Source organism: Ictalurus furcatus, chromosome 16 (assembly GCF_023375685.1).
Source record: "Ictalurus furcatus strain D&B chromosome 16, Billie_1.0, whole genome shotgun sequence".
Taxonomy (NCBI): domain Eukaryota; kingdom Metazoa; phylum Chordata; class Actinopteri; order Siluriformes; family Ictaluridae; genus Ictalurus; species Ictalurus furcatus.
The window spans coordinates 1663108-1679692 of NC_071270.1; the positions used below are offsets into that span (position 1 = coordinate 1663108).

General features: G+C 41.5%; 1 protein-coding gene across 3 annotated transcripts; it reads right to left on the reverse strand.

Moving 5' to 3' along the window:
• Positions 1-776: 776 nt before the first annotated feature.
• rsf1b.1 (remodeling and spacing factor 1b, tandem duplicate 1) lies at positions 777-15163 on the reverse strand. 3 transcript variants are annotated; one of them, XM_053644529.1, is made up of 16 exons: positions 14348-15163; positions 11928-12019; positions 11077-11169; positions 10768-10973; positions 9940-10085; positions 7454-9801; positions 6917-7198; positions 6298-6402; positions 6085-6164; positions 5922-5976; positions 5721-5833; positions 5579-5646; positions 5249-5459; positions 4887-5125; positions 4474-4653; positions 777-4373 (listed from the first exon to the last, which is right to left on the reverse strand). In XM_053644529.1, exons 1-16 carry the CDS (start codon positions 14499-14501, stop codon positions 3820-3822), a joined length of 4926 nt encoding a protein of 1641 aa, XP_053500504.1. In that variant the 5' UTR covers positions 14502-15163; the 3' UTR covers positions 777-3819. The 3 variants fall into 3 exon arrangements, with proteins under 3 accessions (XP_053500504.1, XP_053500503.1, XP_053500505.1); XM_053644528.1 differs by having other exon boundaries at positions 5721-5836; positions 14348-15162; XM_053644530.1 differs by lacking the exon at positions 14348-15163 and adding an exon at positions 13159-13544 and having other exon boundaries at positions 5721-5836.
• Positions 15164-16585: the final 1422 nt, after the last annotated feature.

Below are 16585 nucleotides of genomic sequence, written 5' to 3' on the forward strand. Positions count from 1 at the left end.
CTCACCAGCCTCTCTTAAAAGTTAATTTGACAAAGTTAATATTAAAACCTTGTCAATAGAAAAGGTACATTCACACATACAGTGACTCACAGCGACAAAGTTACCGGAGACCGTACGTTTTCAACTAGAGCTAGCGATTATTGGCGACTAGATGTGGGCGCGTCCGGCGATGGGACAAAGTTGAGAAAAGTTTAACTTTATGCAAATTTTATGCGACTGTGCGCAGCGACTACCAAATGGAGTGAAGACATCCGAGCGCACATGATCCATGATGTTCCATGGTGCCTGTGAATCGTTTCGTCGATCCAGACAGTCCGGCGCTTGCGTTTTCACTGCAAATAGATGGCAGCAATACTAAACAGCTTACACCACATGTTTGAAACTGCTGTTCATGCTGCATCACGGGGCAGCGGAACACACTGAGGACAGAGCTATCAACCCTCTTCCGCATGCATGAGCTCACAGACACCCACGATTGGCTAGTGTTGACAAGCGAGAGAGAACACGAATGGCTGTAGCACCATCAAGAGTCAGACCCGTGACCTCCTTACAATACAAGACCGCTTTTCTGTACTTTGCAATTTTAAGCTATTAGAAGACTGGACAAATGTAAAAAATTTCACCCAATCAGTAATTTTCAGAATAGCAAACGCCACCCTGATAGTTCCTGTTCAACAGAAAAGTACCCAAAGCAGGAACTATGTATTCCTTGAACAAAGGCCCCGTTTCCTGTGTTAGACACACAGCTAAAGTTGTTAAAAACAGTCACAAAAATAAAAGGTGCGGTACCATTTTATTATGACAAATGTACAAGATTGTATTTATATGAAAGCAATTACAATACAGTTAACAAAATGTATTTATTTTTTTTAAAGTAGAACAGAGACAGAGGACATCTCTAAAAGCTAAGGCCCGAACCATACTCCATGTGCACATCTGTCCAGGCCACAAACTACAACCAAACCGAAGACAGTTTATTGGCACTAACTTTCATTCATCATGTAATCTTTCATTTAGGTTTAAAAACAAACAAACAAACAAACAAACAAACAAACAAAAAAACCCAAACAGATAAAGGGGAAGGACAAGTGTCGTTACTTCATATCGATAAAAATTCAAATGTAGGACTTCTTCAGTATCCAAATACTTCTGAGGGTGCACAGCGGTTACAGGGGCCTTACCTTACTCAGGCACTGCATGTCAAACTGTACTCACTGATTTAGCCGTGATGGCTTACACGTCTCACGCTGTGCACAAAGAAAATGAAGACGAAAGACGAACGTGATTAGGAGATCAGCATGCCAAGCTTACACATTATTTTACAAGACATTTTACAAAGCTCTTTATCTCATAACCACCCTTTTTTTTTCTTTTTCCTCCCCGAGCCCAGCTGTTACAGCTCAGGATTCCCTCGAAGAACAGATTACATATGTACAAAGTTCTAGCAAGCAGTGACACAAACGGTACCAGGAAAGGAGAATGCAGAAAAAGGGGTGAGATTTTTGGGGTTTTAGACACAAATTTGTTCAACCCAGGAATCCAGCTTTGGAGAACACATCCTCACAAGAAAAAAAAAAAAAAAAAAAAAAAAAAACACAGAACAAAACAAAAACTAAACACGTCAGACAAAACGAACATGCTTGTAATTCACTTTAGACACTTAAAAAGTTACACAATCTACTACTACAAAAAAAAAGAAAAAAAAAAACTATAAACAGGTGCAATCATAAAGGACTGCTAAATATATATCATTCAGATGATTTAAAAATGCTTCTAACTATGTTACAACAAAAACTACAGATATAGTACACGCAAGGGTAATGTCATAGTTTACATTTCGCACGTTCTTTACTCTTTCCCATCGACTCCAACAATATACGTACAAGTCTGTTCCTGCCACAGTTAGAATCCATTATTGATTATTTAAAATGATTTTTTTTAACATAATCTATTCTGTGCTGAAAAAAAAAAAAAAACAAACAAAAAAAAAAACAGGAAGGCTTTGATTGCAGGGTAGTCAACATAGTGTTAGACTTATTTTAATGCCACCGCAAGGAGGACTTTCACCCCCTCACCAACGTAGGCAAAAGATCATAACAGTAGCTTGGTGGATGGACAGTGAAAATTTCCATACATTTTGTTAACAAGAAAAATATATTGCTCAGATATTGAAGGAAAAATAGTAATAGTCTGTATATATAGAAAACAACATATGTTAATATATAGTGCAGGATAAGAGGGAAAAAAAAAAAAAAACGGGAACACAAGAGGTGTCGAGAGGTGCTTTGATGGATCTTCTGACATTAAACATAAAAACACCAGTGAAAAGACCCTTTTTTATTAAATACTTGTATTAAAAATGGAGATGAAAATAACTTGCATGGAATCCACTGATGATACATAAACGACATAGAACACTTTCTTTAGAGGGATAAAGAAAACGTCATTAAAAATAAAATGGGTGGGGGAAAAAGAGAAAAAAAAAAAAGTGTTTCTTCTAAACAGTCCAGGTTTTACACACGTACATGGCGATATGGATCACAACTGACACGTTTTCAATTTGGCATCCGATGCACTGACGAGCTGCCGTAGTGTTTGATCATTTCGATTCAATAAAAAAAAAAAAAAATGATGGGGAAAGAAACTGCCATTAAAAAGTCCATTCTTCCTTCAGGGTCACGGGGAAACCTGAAGCCTATCCCAGGGAGCATCGGGCACAAAGCGGGGTACACCCTGGACAGGGTGATTATAAAAAGTCCCACATCCAAATTCTTCCTCAGAAACGTTTGATTTTTTACTGCGAAATTCCAAGAATTCACACTTGTTGCCCTCATGAATCCATAGATGAGTGAACTGCAATTAGTTAAATAACAATTTCAAAGAATAAATAGTATAAAAAAACCAAGCTTAGGCTTTTAAATCAGATACAATGTGGTCCTTAAACAAAAGTACCCAGCTTCAAACCAAACAATGTCTATTTGATCATGTGTTTTGTAAATAAAATAAAAAATAAAAAAAAACACGGGGCATATAGTACATAGATTTCATAACAGTCGGAGATATGGTTTTATGAAAAGCTGGTAACCATGTCTAGACCTTGGCTCGGACGCATTTCTTGACGGCTCCGTTATGCCTTTATCCATTTCAACGTCTCGGATTCCCCCCCCACCCCACCCCACCCCCGACCCCCACACACCTAAAAAACAAACGTACATGACAGTGTGGAACGATAACACGTGGAGACTTTCTGACGACAAAGCGATGAAAGAATATGTCGATGATGCTGATTTTTCTGAGAAGGAATGGCTACATTAGTGTAAAATAGATGATTGAAAGGTTCTATGTTTTCCAAAAGGCTTGGCATATTATTCACAAAGGTTAAAAAAATAAAACCGTCTTAGGGAACCTTTTTAATGATGGGCCCACTGACGACATCTTGGTTTGGTGAACTTATTTACAACCTGTGTTTGGGTGCGTCGATCTGCCGGCGACTGACACGAAGGCCGAGGCCGACGTCCTTCGTGCAGCAGCTTCGACGGGTTGAAGTAGCGAGCAAAACGGAGTCTTCGAGACTCCGGTACCCTGCTCACTACTTCCTCAGAATCACCACTGTTTCTTGCAGAACACTGAGCCTGCTGTAAGGAGTCCAAGGACCCCTGTGAGGAGCATGGCGATGATACGAAAGCAAAAACAATAAGGGATAATAAACTGAGAAATGGAACGGGAGCTTGGCCACAAATGGAGAAACATTACTCTTTTTTTAAAAAAAAAAAAAAACAAAACAAAAAAAAAAACGGTTAATAATAAAAACGCCACGTCTTACAACTGTTCACTGTTGCAGACATAGTCTACAAGGTCTGTGACCCCCAAAAGGTCATCCTCGTCTTCATCCTGCGGCGCCATCTCCTGGGGAACCAGGCCGTTGGCGCCAATGGACACGGGTTGTGGTGCGCTGCTGTTTTTCAGCCCTATCTGACTCATGAGAGCAGGGTTAGCCATGCCAGTGGCAGGCCGTGAGATGAAACCCTCCAGAGTTTTCATGGGGCTCTGTCCGTTAGTAGGAGGAAGTTCCAGGTTATAGTCTAGAGGGCTGACCCCTTTCGCTACGGTGTCCTCGGCCTCCTTCTCTGTGCTCTTCTTCTCCTCCTCCTCGTCGCTGTCGTCCGAATCGATTCGGTTCACCCGCTTGCGGACGGGCCGTTCTTCTTCCTCCGAATCATCCGAATCGCTGCTATTGTCGTCGTCCTCGGACTCCCTCCTGCGCTTCAGTGACAGACGCCTGCGCCGTTTCCGAGACTCCTCTTCCGACAGGACCGCTCTCTGCTTTTTACTCTTTCCATCTTCCTTGTCCGAGTCCATGGAGTGGAAGCTCGCTGCAGATTATTGATGCGTAAAGAAAGAAAGAAAAAAAAAAAGCTTTAGTATTTTGACAGTAAGCGAGTACAATCGAACGAGACAAATAGCGAGACTGACCGTCGCTTTCGGAGCTGGATAAGCGCCTGCGCTTCTTGGCCTTGTCCCTGTTGGCGCTTCCTTGGGAGGCGTCCGAGTCGGTCGCCTCGCAATAGTTGACTTGCTTTTTCTGGCTCCGGTGGGAACGCCGCCTGCGCATGTCCAGGTCACTGTCACTAAACTCACTGGAACCCTCAGTCACTGCATACACACACACACACACACACACACACACCAGCCTATTGACATTTTCATTGATTTTTAAAGCATCACATCTGAACCCTATTAGGTTCTAAATGGACTTGATGCTAATGTGTCTAAAATGAACTCGATTTTAAAGCAGGGATTTATCCACAGTTCTCCAGTGAAACAGGTGAAAGGATTTACATGGAAAGTTTCATAATGTTTGCTGAGACATTCAAAGATATTCTTGCCCATTTCTTCTTCCTCCTCGTCTTCATCGGTGTCCTCGAGCTCTTCGTCATCGGAGTACCCTTTGGGTCTGCGTCGCCTGCGTGGTCGCGCGCTCCACCGTTTAGTCGACCTCCGCCTGGACAAAAAGCCCGTAGTTGGTCCTTGGCCGTCGCTGCCGAAGTCGCTGTCGTCAAATAACGGTGCCTCTCCCTCACTGTCCACATCGTTATCCGACGCCACAAACTCCTCCTCCTCACTGCTGCAGAGTTCGATTTAGAAAAAGAAACAACGTGAGGCTTGGAAAAGAAGTAGCAAGCGTGACATTTCTTCATGAGGGGATCTGAAATCCCAAGGAAGATTTCTAAACGGTTGTCTGCCGTACCTGTCGCTCAGGCGGAACTCTTCCTCGCTCTCCTCTTCATCCATGGTGCTGTCGCTGTCCAGGTCGTTGAGGCGCCGCCGTTTTTTCCGCCGCTGTCCAGCATTTGTACGCTTGGGCCGCCCATTTTCTTTCCCTTCTTCCTGCAAAATGGCGGACATGTCCTTCCCTCGGTGGCCTGTGATATTTGCCATGTCCTTACCACGGCCTGCTCCTAAAGGCAAACACGATGGCTCTTCACACACACACCGTCATATTTCCGACTTGAAATAATTAGCCGTTAAACCCTATCGTATCAAAAAGTATTATAGAGAAGAGTTTGCCGTCTTGTACCTCCTCCCTCAGCCTCTTTGATATCTTCTTCGATCGCCTCCTCGATAGCTTCGTCAAACTCGTCGAACCTGACCCAAACGAAAGAATGCTTGAATAATGATTGCAGAAATAATTAAACAAGCATCAATGAGAAAAACGATACCTGTAGCTTATATATTTTTTGGCCCGGGTCGATCTTCGGCCCCAGGACTTGTTTTTCTTGACCTCCTTCTTCTCTTTCACCACCTCTTCTTGTTTTTCTTCCTCTGCTTCAAGCTGCTATTTTAAATAAATAAACAAACAAAAAATTATTGCAAGCTTTCACTTGAGAGATTCTGCACAACTATCAAGAAATGATGCTTACGGTAGGCGTGATTATATTCTCGACGCTGATCCCAACGTAGACCAGACGCTCTTTCCTGAAGGACAGAAAAAGAACACACTTCTGATTAACATTCATTTTAACTGCCTGATCTGTGAGCATTTGCTTTTTGTTTTCTCTCCGTGACTAGACGCGGGGTTTTTACCTTCGCTCGGCACGTTCCTTCTTCTTAAGTGCCACGTCTAGATTCTGTAACTGTTCTTCCAGCTTGTCACAAAGCAGTTTCTGAGGCGGTAATAAAAAAAATTAAAAAAAAAAAAAACCCAAACAGAATCATGGGTTATAGCTCTGAAAGCGTGGTTATGTGTCAGTTATTCACAAAGGTTAGATAGATAGTTAAACCTACGACACGACTTACATGTTGGCATGGTGGACAGAACCATTCACCATCCGGGATGATCATGAGAGGAGGACGGAGACACGCTGTGTGATAACCGCTGTCGCACGAGTCGCACAGCAGAATCTGAACGGATTAAATAAATCAGTAGAAGTCGACCGATTTTGCCGATTAACCAGCAGCGTTAACCGATTGCCGGAACTATGGGAGCGGCTGAGGAGAAGGGTCCGCTGTCATTATACAGTACGAGAGCGGCCTCTAGAGGTCAAATAAAAACTAAATCGCTGACACATTTTGTTGTGCTATTTGAAGTGATTTTTGATTCCTTATCTCTTTTTATTTGTTATTTGGAGTGTAGCTTTTTGGTTCAGTTTGGATGTATATCTTTTATTTACGTTAACATTTATTAATGGTTAATATATATTTTTATTTGAAAAACTACAGTACATTTTCGTGCTACAGTCATTACTGTTTATTTTTGTAATAAAGCTCAGCAACATTTTACTTCGACCGTTACGTTTTCATTCAGTGTCAGTTTTAAAAATTTATCGGTAATAATCGATAAATAATCTCTAATAATCAGGATTAATTATTTCACTACTACCAAATCTTACATATGGACAAAGGTTGTTTAACCCACCAGCTCAGGATGGTTGGGCAGGCCACAGTGTTTGCAGGGGTCATCGTTTGGCGGAAGGTCGTCTGAAGACGAGGTAGAAGAATCAGAGCTGTTCCTCTCTCTGTTGCGGTTCCGCCTTCTCTTTTTTTTCTCCACCTGGTAATCCTCATCACTGTCGTCTTCCTCGGTCTCCTCCTCCTCGCTTGAACTCTCGTCATTCTCGTTGTCGTCGTCTTCCTCCGAGCCTTTCTTTTTGCGTTGTGACCGGACTCTGGACCATCGTACCCGCCTTTGGCGTCTCCCCTGTTCGGAAAATTAAGGTTTTGAGATTTTTTTTTCTTCCATGCGCATAAAGCTAAAAAAAAGAAAGGGATAATAGGGGGTTGATATTTTCAAGGTATGATAACCTAGTCTAAAAATATGACCGTTTCAGGGTATCGTGGTATTCATGGGCCGTTAAAAACGCAACCCGATGTGGAAAATCAAAGATTAAAGTAGTGATGTTAAACACCCTTATACACCTTAACAACCCTAAAGAACAAGCATATCTAGACAAACCTTTGGTTTAGCTTGACCTTCTTGATCAACCTTCTTCTCTCTTGGCTTTTTTTGTACTGCATTTTCATCCCCATCCTTTTCTTCATTTTCCTCCTTCTCCTTCTCGACCGAAGGCGTGACTTGTTTCTTCTCCACCTTCCGGTCTTGGATTTCTGCTAGCTTGGCTGTTGGTCTGCAAATCCTCGGCGAGCGCCTCAGACATCTCCCTTCGCTTGCCTCAGACTCCGAGTCACCCTTTCCCTCTTCTCGCTGCAGCTCTGCCCGCCTCCTGTGAGCCGGGACCTTGATTTTCAGACGGATTGCTTCTTGCGGTAGTTCTTTGCGATCGTCTGCTTCTCCTTTACCCGTCTTCGTCTTCTCCTTTGCTCGATTCTGGTCTTCCGTCGATTCACCGCTGAGGTTCGCCTCCTTCTCGGAAGTACTTTTTTGTTCACCGTTTTCTTTCCGGTTCTCGCTGGATTCTTCTGTAGAAGCCTTGCTCTCCTCGACAGGATGCTCGTCCTGCACGCCTTTCTTACTGCAAGCTTCCTTTTCAGGCTCAGCATCACAATCCTTATTATCTGTGGGTACTTTATTATCCTTTGTGTACGCTGAAGTTACTTCCATTGGCTTATCCTGCTTCACTACTTCCTCTGTTTTGGATACTGCACGAGTAGGCGGTTCCTCTGACTTTTTCAGGACATCCTGTTTCTCCTGATCTGCTGATTCTTTTTGGGTAGCAACTGAATCGGGTCCTTCTGCGTCTGGCGTGGTTTTATCCGACGTCCTGTCACGATCTGATTTTAAAGACTCTTTGGCTGCAGGTTCCGTATCTGTCTCTTCACACACGGCGGATTTTTCACAGCCTTCAGTCCGTTCGTTTTCTTTTGGCGAGGATGGTTTTTCCTTCGCGTTGGATACATCGGAATCTTCAGGCAGTTTCTTTCCTTTATTTAAAGGTTCAGATTCTTCGTTTTCCTTAACTGGGATGCTCTCCTCTTTAGGACGCTCCTGTTTCTCGGTCTGCTTTGTAGAACCTGATTCAGGGTTTTTATCACCTTCCGGTAAGGCACTGTCCTTTAGAGTTGTAGATGCTGTTTCATCAACAGGACTTTTGGTTTCTTCGGACATGCGAGGCTCGTCTGCTTTTTGGACAGCTAGTTCGCTCTGTTCATGAGCTGTACTTTGCTGTTGTGTAGAGTCTTCTGACGTAGACCTCTCAGTCTCCACGGGGGCCTCGGTTCCCGTCTGTGTTTTGTCGTCTTTTGCAGCATCTGCGTTCTCACTCGAGGCTGTATCGTTCTTTTTATCAGTCTGGCCGGACTCATGTTTTATTAGTTCTCGCTCGTGATCCGTATCTCTCTCATTAGGAGTCTCTTTTGAGGTCTTTGGCTTGTTCTCGGTCTCAGCTTGGTCCGTGGGTTTCGTCTCACTTGACTTCTCGGGTGCTTCCTCGTCGAGAGGTTTTGAACAATCTTTTGCGACTTCCATCTCGGCCGACTCGTCGACCTTTTCCGAATCCGCTTGCAAGTGGATCACTTCGGATCCGGTTGACTTTTCGGTTGTTTGAGCTGCCTCTTCTACCTGTGGCGATGTTTCTTGATCCCCCTTTGCAACCGCACTTTCCTCCACTTCCATGGATTCCTCTGTGCTGGTTTGACTCTTATCCGTCGTTTCCTCCTCTTTCTTCTGCTTTTCTTCATGTCCCTCTTCTTGTTTTGCGTCAGCAAGCTGTTTTTTTGTTTCCTTGACTTCAGCGTCTGCTTGCTGATCTTTAGAAATAGCTGGAGGTTCTTTTTGCTTTATCTGCAAGTCGTCACTCGCCTTCCCGTCACCCTCCACCGCTACAGCAGGCGAGACGTTACCGTTGAGGTTCTCGCGGCTCAATCCGTTCTCTTCGCTGGCGGTCCGCACTTCTTTCACAGCCGGGTTACGCACGATGATACTGCTGCCGCCGCTTCCACAATTGGCGGTGTCAAAATCCTCACTTCGTTTCATCTCACGCTTTTTCAGGGGGATCTTTGCCTGTTGGTCGTTTTTCAAAGCTTTCTGGATCTCGTCTGACGACTTCTTCACCTCCCTCGTATGTTCTGAAGGCAGCGGTCCACCGTTCTTTTCAGATGTTGACTTGGAGGTGTTGTTGAACGCTTCGTCTTCTTCCATGGGCTCCTCTTTAACCGCTTTGCTAGCGGTTTCCTCTACTACGACCGGCTTGTCAGACCGGACATCGTCTTTAGCGGCCTTGTCTCTTAGTGCTTCTTTTCCCACTGCGATTTCCTGCTTTACACTATCGATTTGCTCTAACGGGTCATCTTTTTCAGTTTTGGGAGACTTCTCTTCCTCCAGATCCTTGTCTTTCTTAACCTCCACTGAAAAACAAAAACATAACGGCCTCCGTCCACATCATCCTGCCAATATCAAAGCAGCTAAACAATAAACTTCAATACAGTCCAATCCAATACTGTTTTTTAGGTTTTGGGGGTTTTTTTGGGGGGGGAAAGACATACCATCATCCTCTTTCTTCTTGTTTTCTTCAGTCTCTGAGTTTGGGCTGTTACTAGATGAACCTTCCTCCTGATCCTTTTTGACCAACAGTGTGGGATCGATCTGAGTCTTCAGGAGTGCAAGGATCTGGGCCAAATCGTTTCTGTTTCTGTATAACGAATAATAGATTTTAGAACATCGTGCTCATTTATAATCCTACTACTATTTCCTCGGCACAAAACGTTTACAGCCTTCCGGTTCTCGCAATTAACATATTTTACAGAGACGGGAAAAAAAACAAGTCAGGTTTTAACCCATAGTAATATTCCAGTATTACCCAAAACATTTGGGACTATTGGGTTTTACAGTAATAATACAGGATACGGCCATAACTAGCTCCAAGGTCCGGACCGTGTTCATTTCAGAAGGTATTGTTATTGTATTTTTTTTTTATTTTTTACTTCTCATAGAGAACGGACACAACAACGTCCTGATCGTGTCTGGGCAGAACACAGTACACTATGTCGGGAAAAAAAAAAAAATCGCATTCTAAGACCCAATCATCAACGAGCTGATCAGCTGAGGAGGACACTGAAGATTTTCCTGCAGTCGTAATCGCAGTCAAGCCAGTCTTGATTGTTTATGTAAATATATTACAAATTTCAGTTCTATAATTTACAATAACTAAACACACTAACTGACCTCAGTTCCCAGTTACACCACTGTAATAGTACCACACCTTAACTCGACCGACTCGCATAATTGTTGATCTATTAACGTCACCGTACATATATAAAACAGATACGCCGATAGACTCGGTTGTTAATATCCATGAATTTATTCGCACGTACCTAACGATGCATTTCCAGGATGAGCCATCTAAATCATCCTGCTCCTCCACGTACACCCTCACGTTGTGATCCTGGTCAAGCTGGAACCAGTACATGAGGCCGTCTTTGTCTCTGCCGATGGGCTGGAGGCGCATTTTATCAGGGTCTTCTTCGTTGATGGCCGTCTTGAACTTGACGTTGTCGTCGAACTGGCACTCGCACAAGTACTGAGGGGAGAAAAATATTTTCCGTCGAACACCATCACAGCACTGCTAGTCAATACAGCGGTATTGAGGAACGCACGTATTAAGGAATGCGTGTTCGCCACACCTTGAGAATTCCAGTCTTACACTCCACAGTCATCTCACGATATCCCTTCTTCTCCAGTTCCCATGCCCAGGTGGTGTTGAACTCCTGGCACATCTGTTAACGACACTAAATTATTCTATTCGTGCATAAACTGCACAGCTAGCGTTAATCATCGAGGATCACGAACAAGATGTACTGAAGTAAGGCCTTAAAAAAAAACTACTACTACTACTACTAATAATAATAACAACAACAACAACAACAACAACATGCTATACATTTAATACTCTGAAATGAGAAATAAAACATGACTAGAAAAAAATAAATAATTAAAAATATACTAAATGAAACACAATTTGTATAAATAAATAATTAGGTAAAAAGAAATAATTAATTATTGTGTTTTACAAAAAAATAAATAAATAAATATTTTACCACACATACGAAAGTGAACTGTTGTAAGAAAATAAGTGCTTTCCATATAGTACTGTTTATAAAAAATATTTTAAAAAAAAACAACAATATATGTAAAAATGGCAAGTAAAAATATACAAAATTAAATAAACAGATAAGATATAAATATTCAAAAAGGGACGAACGTGAAGCTAGAAACACCAAAATAAATTGTTTTAAGATATACGAGTATTAAAGATTAGTAGCATATACTATCTGATATAAAATAAATATTCTTTAATATGAAGCATACCAAGTTATTGTTAAGGAAAGAAAAATGTTCTACAAATATTCATATTGTATATAATCGTATGAAATGACAGAAAAAGATTTTTAGACGTTAAGAGCAATTATCTGAGTGTTAACGATAGGAAAATAAATTTTTTTTTCGTCTAGAAAGAAGTCAAAAAGAGGTTTACCTTTACAAGATATTTCTCCCATCGGTCGGCAGAAACGGACTTGCCTATTTTCCGAAGCAACTTCACGTGGAGATCCACCAGCAGCTTAGGAACTGGATTTGGGGAGGGGGAAGAAAAAAAATAAATACAAAAATACAAAAAAAAAAAAAAAGGTGCAATCAAATCAAATTGTGAACGAAAGAGGAGAACTCTTTACGACAAATGAATCTTCATAAGTTTATCTCAGACCACATTGCTCACAGTACAATAAGACAGCAGTGCGTTACTCAGGATTTTTCGTGTCGTGATGTTTTATTTAAATTAAAGTGTATAAAGTTATACAACTCCTACAGTTCCGGTCATTTCAACAGCGCATTCCTCCCCAGGAAGTCTTTCTTTCCTCCTTCTCTCTTACACACGTACACACCTAGTCTAGATGTCGGGAACCTTCGTATTTAACTAGGAAAGGAGATTTCTTTCTCTTTTTCCCCCACTCATATTCCTTCTTTCTTACGTTTTATCCTTCAGATATACACACACGGCACCTAATTTCATTCCTTCCTTCCCTTTCTTTTTTTAATATGTGTGTTTTAGATGTACACGAGTTACATACACATCTCTCTCTCTCTCTCTCTCGCTCTCCGTTTTTTTTTCCCCACCTCTGTCACTCTTAGACGTACACATAAGGCATATACATCTCTCTCTTTCTCTCCATTTCTTGTTCTCCGTCTTTTTCTTTTAGGCGTATGGCCTATGGTAGATACTGTACATCTCTCTTCATCTTTTTCCCTTCTTTCTTTCTCTCTCACTCCACGTACGCATGCCGTATGGGTCTCTCGTTCTCCATATTTTTTCTTTCCCGCTTCTTATTTATTCTTTAGATGTTCACATGAGCCGCATAGATCGCGCGCTCTCATGTTTTATTTATTTTTCACTTTTCTTAGATGTACACATAAGCCACATATACACCTCTCATTCTCCTTTTTTCTTATTCTCTCTCTCTCTTCTTTAGATGGCCACATACACACCTCTCAGTCGTCTTTTTTCTTATTCTCGCTCTCTTTCTTCTTTAGATGTACACATAAACCACATACACACCTCTCAGTCGTCTTTTTTCTTATTCTCTCTCTCTCTTTCTTCTTTAGATGTACACATAAACCACATACACACCTCTGTCGTCTTTTTTTTTTTCTCACTCTTTTTAAAAGTACAAAAGTCACACACACACACACACACACACACACACACACACCTCTTGCTCCTTTTTCCTCTTTCTTTCGCTCTCTCATTCTTAGATGTCGACATAAGGCATATACATATCTCGCTTTCTTTCTTTCTTTCTCACACTCTTTTCAGATACACACTTAAGGCACATAGGTATCCCTCTCACTTTTTTTCTCTCTCTCTCTTTCTTTCTTTCGGCCTCACTCTATTTAGATGTACACATAAGGCGCACACACACACACCTCTCTCTCATTCTTAGATGTAGACATAAGCCATATACATGTCTCGCTTTCTTTCTTTCTCACTCTTTCCAGATGCACACAGATATCCCTCTCACTTTTTATTTTTATTTCTTTGTCTCACTCTTTTCACATGCACACATAAGGCATATGTATCTCTCCCCCCCCCCCCTTCTCCTCAGACTAGCTTCTCAGCTCATTCAGTTGTGTACTTTGTTTACAGTACAAGAAGATAGCTCGTTAGCAATGCTTTCTTCGGGATTTCGTGTCGCACTTCCAACCCCTCAGCCATGACCGGGTCTCTGAAACGACTCGTTTTCCTATCGGTTATGCGACTGTGACGTGATTAAAGTGGTTAAACGGCCACAGAAACGGACACATTCCCGTTATTTTGACAGCGCGTAACGCAGCTAAGCGCCGTCCTCCAGCAGGAAGTTTACACGATCTGCGCATGCGCGGTGCCGCTGGCGGACCACTTCACTGCCAAATTATTATTCGACTGAAAATAAACTGTGCACATTTTCTATTTCAGCAACGTGCGCGGTTTTTGTCTCCGAAACCGACTGGTTTCCCCAGACCGAAACAGCGCTATGGTTCACACGTTACGACTCCACACGACACCCAAAACCCCCGCCGTTGTTTGTGATGAGTGTGAGGAGCGAGTGTGCAGGAGATAAAGCCAGGCAGAGAGGATAAATCCTCCGCCGCACAAAGCGCCACTCATACGCCGAGAGACGGCGACTTGAAGCCGACACAAAGTTAGAAACCGTCTAAAAACTGCCAGCGTGCGAAGTTTCGGTCGTTATCGCACCGCCGGGAAGCCAACAAGCGAGCATTTGGTCGAGTTGAGACGTCCGAAAGCACACAATAACACCCAGAGCGAAGCACGAACGAATCTGCACTCAAGCAATGGAGGTGTAAGAGCTTTTTTTTTCCCTCCCACATCGCAGCCTACAACACACAAGTACTCCAGCTAACCTGTGGACGTTTCCTGCAGATAGCGCTCCAGCTGCGGGAACGAGAGCTCGGGCAGATCCAATAGGACTCCATAACGCTCTAAAAAAGAGCAGATTACGGCGAAGCTTGGGCACAACCCGGGAGAAGACCCCGCCGCTGCCGCCGAGGCAGCCATTTTTACGATGGATGGGTTGGAGACTGTACGCTGGAGGACCAATGACTCCCCACAATGCAGCGCGCTCGGCGAGGCCAGCGGCTCAGTGGTGGCGGTGTGGTTTTGTTCCCCACCCGCATACCGACAAATCCCGCCTTCTCCACAGGGCTGGGCTGGAACACGCTGCTCTAACAGCGACACACTGACTGTACAATTAACGGATAAAAATTCAACAGAGCAGAGCTAAAAAAAAACCTCTGACAACATATCTAGAGTAACTGAAAGTAAAACGCGCATTTCTTTCTTTTACATGTACACATACTGTATCTAAGTATACTATTCTTTCTTTCTTTTTCTTACAGGTATGGCAACTATGTATACAATTATTTCCCTTTCTTTCTTTCTTTCTTTCTTTTAAACAGGTATTGCACCTACATATACAATTATTTTCCTTTCTTTCTTTCTTTCTTTCTTTTTCTTACCAATATGGCAACTACGTATACAATTATTTCCCTTTCTTTCTTTCTTTCTTTCTTTTAAACAGGTATTGCACCTACATATACAATTATTTTCCTTTCTTTCTTTCTTTCTTTTTCTTACCAATATGGCAACTACATATACAATTATTTCCCTTTCTTTCTTTCTTTCTTTCTTTTAAACAGGTATTGCACCTACATATACAATTATTTTCCTTTCTTTCTTTCTTTTTCTTTCTTTTTCTTACTGATATGGCAACTACGTATACAATTATTTTCCTTTCTTTCTTTCTTTCTTTCTTTCTTTTTCTTACCAATATGGCAACTACATATACAATTATTTCCCTTTCTTTATTTCTTTCTTTCTTTATTTCTTTCTTTCTTTTAAACAGGTATTGCACCTACATATACAATTATTTTCCTTTCTTTCTTTCTTTTTCTTTCTTTTTCTTACTGATATGGCAACTACGTATACAATTATTTTCCTTTCTTTCTTTCTTTCTTTCTTTCACCAATATGGCAACTACGTATACAATTATTTCCCTTTCTTTCTTTCTTTCTTTTTTTTTAAACAGGTATTGCACCTACACATACAATTATTTTCCTTTCTTTTTTCTTTCTTCCTTCCTGTCTCTTGCATGTACATATTTGGTACTTATACATATGACACTTATTACAATACTTTATATTCCATGTTGTATCTATATCAATACTAATAATAATATTGTTGTTGTTTCAAAAGATCATGTGGCCTGTTCGCACTAACGTACAATTTGTAAACATTTAATTTTATCTAAAAGTAAAATAAGATTAATCAGTTAACATAAACTTATCATGAACCCTACAATTAAACAGTTATATTATTTGCAAATGTACTTAAAAAAAATTAAAAATTCATGTTTGGAAAAAAAAAAAACCCACAAACTCGATTAAAAAATAAGGACAGATTTGGCTTTATTTGCTTATTTATTCATATATTTATTTTCGTACATAAAATTTGTAATCGATGCATATATATATATAATATATATATATATATTGCTTGGAATAGCTAGTTCTTGTGAGCTGTCTGCGGATTGGAAAGATGGCACGCCAATCATGATTACGATCACACCCTTCTAACCAATCAGCGATTCGGACCGAGAGAAGGGGCGGGGTTTTCAGAATAGAGGTGCGAAAAAAAGATAATAAGGCGGCCCAGAGGTCTTTACGACAGACTCATGTAAACAAACCAGTATATAAATAAGAAATGAGTCCGAGCACGGTTAACGAGCACGAGGAAGATCACTTCCTGCCCGCTGAGAAAGAGAAAGAGAAAGGGAACGGGAACCGTAGAGAAAGATTTCGCGAAACAATGCGCACTTTCTTAATCCGCAGGTTTTCCTGTGCATTGGTTAAGGAAATGGGTGAATTTATTCCCCCAGAGAGATTAATTAATGGGTCAAGAGTAAACAAATAATTTTAAGTACAGACTCACGTGTTGGACAGATTCACTGTGTGGGTATTGCATATGATGATATTTGATTGGCCATAACGGTAATGAATATATTTATGGCCATTGGCTTTTATTAATTAGAAAACTTCTGCACGTGGTTTATATGCAAATAAAATAGGGGGCGGGGTCATGAC

Bases quoted from the DNA above. Each gene is read 5' to 3' on its own strand.
- rsf1b.1 (XM_053644528.1), bottom strand. From the start codon at position 14,501: ATGGCTGCCTCGGCGGCAGCGGCGGGGTCTTCTCCCGGGTTGTGCCCA. The intron at 9,802-9,939 runs GTATGTCTTTCC...TTTGTTTTTCAG, and splicing joins CAAGAAGAAAGAGGATGATG to TGGAGGTTAAGAAAGACAAG. The intron at 4,374-4,473 runs GTCAGTCTCGCT...AATAATCTGCAG, and splicing joins ATCCAGCTCCGAAAGCGACG to CGAGCTTCCACTCCATGGAC.